The sequence below is a fragment of the Branchiostoma floridae genome, chromosome 5, assembly GCF_000003815.2.
Source record: "Branchiostoma floridae strain S238N-H82 chromosome 5, Bfl_VNyyK, whole genome shotgun sequence".
In the NCBI taxonomy this organism is placed as follows: Eukaryota; Metazoa; Chordata; class Leptocardii; order Amphioxiformes; family Branchiostomatidae; genus Branchiostoma; species Branchiostoma floridae.
The window spans coordinates 22,322,035-22,327,978 of record NC_049983.1 but is presented as its reverse complement, the minus strand read 5'-3'; the positions used below and the strand labels follow the sequence as shown (position 1 = coordinate 22,327,978).

Here is a 5,944-nt window from a genome sequence, read left to right as displayed (position 1 = left end):
CCAGGACAACGGTTCGCCACAACCGGAGCACTTCTTCACTCTTTTGGGGGGCTCAGCACGGTTACGGTGGAAGAAGGAAAGGACAAACAGAAGAGACTGCGGTGCAGGCTTCTCCCACGATTTGATGGCGGGAGTGAGTGGGAGATCCCATCCCACGTGTAGGTTGGACCCTGGGAGCGACTGCATCTAATCAACAACTTCGATCCCGGGGGGCTAATCTCCAAGCAGATCCTACGGTGCCATAACATAGTATCAAAGCCTGTCAAAGCTGGCCAAAGAGTATACTGTATAGCCGGCCAAAGTGAGTTAAGCCGGCACATTTTAGAATACCACAATTATTTTGCTATAACAGCTACATTATATTTGTTTATTTGTTTGTTTTCGTATTTGTGCATTTTTAACGGATGTGTAATCTAGGAGTGGTCAGTAAGGACGGCGGCTCAGGTGACCAGTCTGGATGACGACTGTCAGAAGTGAAGAACCTTTATGGACAGACAGACTGCCTCTAAAGCTACCTAGCTATGGGACGGACGGACGGAATGTGTACTCTAATGAATGGAGTCTTGAAGTTACATGAGAGGGAATTTTTAGCCTAAACTAGATACAACCAAGCTCCTTGGTACAACTGATTTTCACCAAGTTAGAAAGTCGGCGTTAACGTTAACGTTAAATGCCTTAACGAAGAGCACACCAATTCGGATCTGCTATCAAAGAATTCAACCAGAAAACTAGACTATACTTTTTCTAATGTTTTTATTTTGCATTTCCATAAGGCTTTAATTTTGGACTAGTCTGTGTAACACAAACTCCGCTGTCCAGGGCTGTAATAAGCGAGATTTAATCAGGCTAATTTTGGACTACACGATTAAAATTCCACTTCAGTGGTAGCCTGGTATCCAGCCCTCTCCACACGTACACATGTAAAGAGACTCGAGAGCTGTCAGGCTACCTCAATGGTAAAGTGCCCTCTGTCAGAAAATACAGAAACTGCACTACAGAAAAACAAACAAACACACACACTGATAGACAAAAAAAGTCCCAGCAAGACCTCAATCCCTTGTGATGGAGTAAAATTGACCTTAAGTTATACTTTATATGAATTTGAAACTTCATTCTGGATTGTAGGAGTACCAAAGCATTATTCATCAGGTAGACTTGTTGCTCGCCTGTGGGGTCATGACAACCTGTGCGCACGAAATCGCACTCATCAGGTAGTTTCCTGTGGGCGTAGAGTGGTCGTGTCCAAGATGGCGACTGTTTGGGTGATTTTTGCAGTGACTCTGTTCTTCACCCAGACCTCAATATCTTCCTCTCAAAGTGCTCAGTGTCTTCAAAACTGCCACAGGGACAATCTTACAAGTCTTAGGAAGGTAGGGAGCTCATTTTGTATGTGTTGGTTGCTTGCGTTCCCGAATAACAGGCGCTAAACTTAGGGCAAAACTTGTGCGGAAGGGGGAGGTAGTTTAGGGCCAAGGCGAAGACCGTAAATTTTCTAGACAGGTGAGTTGGAATTTGCGAAGAAGAAATTACAACTATTTACAAGACAAGTTTTCTGTTTTAATACAGTCATCTAGTCTTCAGCTTGGCTGTTATGGGTTTCAAATGTGTCTTAGTCTTGCAGTGTTATCCCGAAGCAAAGGAAAAGGAGGGGAACCAACACTCATGAATTTTTGTGCCGGAAGTTTTTTTTACGACACACACGAATATAGCAACTTGTCCTAGAGGTCGTCGGACAGGTAGATTTTTCTTGGTTTGGCTCGACATACGTTAAAGTAACAACTCCTGCTATCTAGAAACCGTTGCAACTGGAATTCCCTTCCTTTCAGGAAGCTACAAAATTACAGGTCTATAGATTTCCACTGAGCCAAGGATCCTGTTAAATTTGATATGCTGAACCTTTTTGAAAAGAAAGAAGAAAAAAAACAAACTTATTTGTTCCTCATGTAACTTTAGTGTTGTTCTCAAGTCAATTATTTCTGTATTTTCTTATATAAAATTTTAAGATCAGTACGCTAAAGGGCAGTTAGATAGACGAGTTGTCACTCAGACCTTTTATCGACCGTTAAACCGGTTTAATACAGAAAGGCTTCATCTCTCTCTAAAGATGTAACGTTACAATCATTGTAATATGTAACATTGTGCAATTTCTACTAACGTTACTCTCCAACTAGTTTTGTAACATTTATTATGATATATAGCTTATCTGGCAATCAAAATAGATACGGCTATGTATGAATACTGTATGATTTGAATATGTGTCCAGCACAGATATTTTGAGCCTGCCAGCTTGCTTCAATCTTTTTGTATGTCTGCGATTTGAAGAGCTCTATGTGTTAAGATCCCTAATGAAAACTCTTATAGCAGTTTGTAATACCAGTTTTGCTGCTCAGTCCGTCCAAATCCTATATCATTAGTGGTAAGTCTCAAGCAGATGGGCAAATAGCCAAGTTTGTTTACAAGTTTCACAGTAGGGTGTTAACATGTAAGTCACACTCACCACAGCGTGACATGATGATAGCTGACCTCCCCTTGGGGTAGGACAACTTCTATGGCCTTGGGTAACGTTAGTTGTTATCTAACTACTAGTAGTAAAGTACCCAAAACGATTTTTCCACAGAGTAGGGGCAAATGCTTAGTACAGCAAAGCCATGTGGAAAGAGTAGCATGTGCGAACATTACATTGCATAAGGGGGTGGGGGTGGAGGTACATTCATAACTTATTAACTTCATAACTATTTCCTGCATGTTGAGGACCAAATTGAGTTACCTTTGTTACAAAACAACAGAAAAGTACCCTTCGTTGGTTGAAACACAGCGTAGGGGCTCAAGTCACAGCGTAGGGGCCCAACTCACAGCATACGGGATCCAAGTCACAGCCCCCAGTTGAAAAGACCCAGAGAGAACACTGATACATACTAACTGATCAAGTTTATAGTTTGTAGTTGGTATCCAAACCTGCATTGCATTATTGCAAGTCACTTTTGTCCTCTTCAGTCAACCATCAGGGTAGTGGTTGTTGCAAACAATCTCCTGTTGTGATTTGGCCTGATTCTTATCTTTTTTACATTAGACACGCCAATTTCTGTCTGTCATGCAGAGCTCTAGCCATCACGCTGTCATACCCTTATTAATACCATTCACTTATGCAGTCAAATTTGACAGACAAAAATCGGTGGGTAAATATATAGATCTAGAATTTTGATTCCCAACTTTGATTAAACTGCATCTAGACACCTGCCTGTAAATCTTAGGATTTTTCCATCAGCAGGATGATGAAAAAAATTCAAGCTGGCCATGATTTTTGTTCATCATCTATGAACCAGGAAGCCAAATTTTGTTTGCCAAGTTGTCAGCTTTTTTTTCTTTCCAGGAAAAACAGCAAATATAAAGCTGTTAAAATTTTAGTGACAAAACAGTTTGCCTAACCTGGGCCCAGCTGTGGTCAAGTGCATTTACTGAATTTGGATTACAAGTGCAAGCACCACAGTTAATGCAAGTTGTTCTTTTATTACTGTTAACAGCAATTCTTAATACAGTACAGCACTAAATTGTGATGCCTTAGCACAATATAAACCATGAGGAGTTCTGGACAAGTTTCTACAGGCAATATCAAGTTCACAGACATACTTCAAGTGAAAATTAAGACCAAATGCTGACTGATTCTTCCCTGGTCAGATGACTTTCTTCTCACACGTTCAAGTTGCATGTTGCTAAATTGAACCTGATGGTACCAGGACAAGTCAAAAGAGGTCTGGAACTAAAGGAAAGTATCAGGTTACAATCATGACTATAGAGGGTTAATACATTCAAGTACATCAGAGTAGTGAACTTCGAGTTGACACTTGTGGGATAGTTAAATTTTAAAACCAAAATCAAAAATGCTTTTTAAAAGCACAATTTCTTTAGATGAAAAGATCCATGTTCGATTTCCGCTTCCTTGCCCATGTCTACGATCCCCACAATGTTTATTCCTCCTTTCTACAGCTTTATTTAGTTTTTTTGTACGTTGTAAGCCAGTAAGGTATAGCCGAAGAAGTAAAAGTTGACTCAAAGTCAAACCTTCACTTGTCCACAGTACAGTACATCTAGGGTTGGACAAGTCATATAGTCTGATTGTCCCGGGCACGTAAAAATGCCAATCAGGCAAGCAAATGTGATTGTGCAAGTGAGATTCTCCAGGATTTTTTTTAAGGCCATGCCGGTTGCATGTGCTGAGTGAGGCTTTTGTTGTTGTTTTTATCTGCTTCACTGTCAATTTGATAGGCACTAAAACCTCTGAAATGGTCTTAGTTATGTCCTAGTTATCAGGCTAATCGGATTATCCAGCAATTATGTTTGTAAACCCGCAAGAATATGACATTTAAATTTTGGGCAAGTGAAACTTGTAAATTTTCAATGTACTTGCCCCGATAGGACAAGTGAAATGTAGAAAACTTGTCCAACCTTGACATCTGTACACTGTTCCCTTCCTGCTCTTATCATTGACATCAGTGGGAACAGGATGGCAAACAGGATGGGCGAGCAGAGTTGTCACCCTGACCTCGCATCGACCCCACAAGACACACACATTTCTTTCAAACATGACTCCTAATAAACAGCAGCTTTTATGTTTAAAGATCTGATCTCATATCGAAATAGATTCTGGTCCAATCATGGTATCAAATTTTGCTGACTAATCTCTCATTTACAACAAAAAGATGGCATATGCATCTAATATTAAATAATATGAATTATTGATTGTCACTGTCTTTTATTTATGGTGGCACAGGTAAATTGTTGCACCCTCTCTCAATCACCTTTCTACATACATGTACCTCCCTCCGTCCTATAATGTATAAGTACAGTCTAACCTGTACTGACAAGTCAGCACCTCCACACAAAATGATAAGGATCACGCGCTTAGAAGTTTAATCACACTGGCTTCCATGAAATATTTCAAATGTACTCTGTGCACCCAGAGTGCGGCGCGGTAAAAAAATTTGAATGCCTGATTCTGATGTTGGAATTATTGTTGAAACAATTTTGTTCGAGGGCACCAAATTTTCTCAACTTCTGGCACATTTCGCATTGAAACGTGCACTGGGCACATGCCTGGCAAAAAGCCTGCTTCTGGCATCTCTAGTCTAAGTTTTCCAGCCTCTTCATCCTACCGTCAGTGTAGCTTCGAAGCTTGGTTAGGCTTTCTTCTGTACTGTACCACCACACACATGTATTTATAGTGTACCTATAGTATGATGATTGTGATTGATCCATTAAGCAGGCAGCCTGGCTCTGGTATCTCTAAGCTTTCCAACCTCTCCATCCATCATCCTAACACCAGTATGATCTCCAAGCAGATCCTACAGTAGCATAAGATAGTATCAAACTCTGCCAGAGGAGTGAAGCCGGCCTAGGAGTGTGTTTGGCTACTGGATTGGCTGATGACTCCCTTTGGCCAGCTTTACTCCTTAGCCAGCTTTGGTACTATCTTATACTATTACTACTGGTAAATCTGCCCAGAGATTAACACCAGTGTACAAGCTTTGGTCAGGCTTCCTTCTGTACTGAACAGTTACCACCCACATGTATTTGTCACAGTGGAGATCACGATCCAGGAGAATCGCCGATCCTCCTAGGAGAGATCGCGATCGGAGTTTCTCCTAGGAGAAACTACGATAGATATAAGAAACAGATCCCGATCGCAATCTGTACTAGTAGAATCGGCGATTCTCCTAGTACAGATTGCAATCGGGATCTCTCCTAGGAGAAACTCCGATCCAAACTCAAACGATGCTAAGATGTATGAAACAGCAATAATTTTTTTTATAAACAATGATTTTATTCGGTATTAATGCAAACCTACTAACTCATTACCAACTACACTCAAGCCTACTTGTGTCACTTATAGTTATACAATGTTAACTTCACCGAAGACTATCACACTTGAGTCACTTCTGCAACTTTA

The 5,944-nt window shown here is 40.7% G+C and overlaps 1 protein-coding gene across 1 annotated transcript in view; it reads left to right on the top strand.

Annotated features, from left to right (window-relative positions):
• Positions 1 to 1,186: 1,186 nt before the first annotated feature.
• LOC118416286 (interleukin-17 receptor D-like) overlaps positions 1,187 to 5,944 on the top strand; it is a 21,727-nt gene continuing 16,969 nt past the window's right edge. Inside the window, exon 1 of the mRNA XM_035821375.1 lies at positions 1,187 to 1,370. Coding sequence (XP_035677268.1) covers positions 1,248 to 1,370 — 123 coding nt within the window. The 5' untranslated portion in view covers positions 1,187 to 1,247. The remainder of the gene's footprint in view (positions 1,371 to 5,944) is intronic.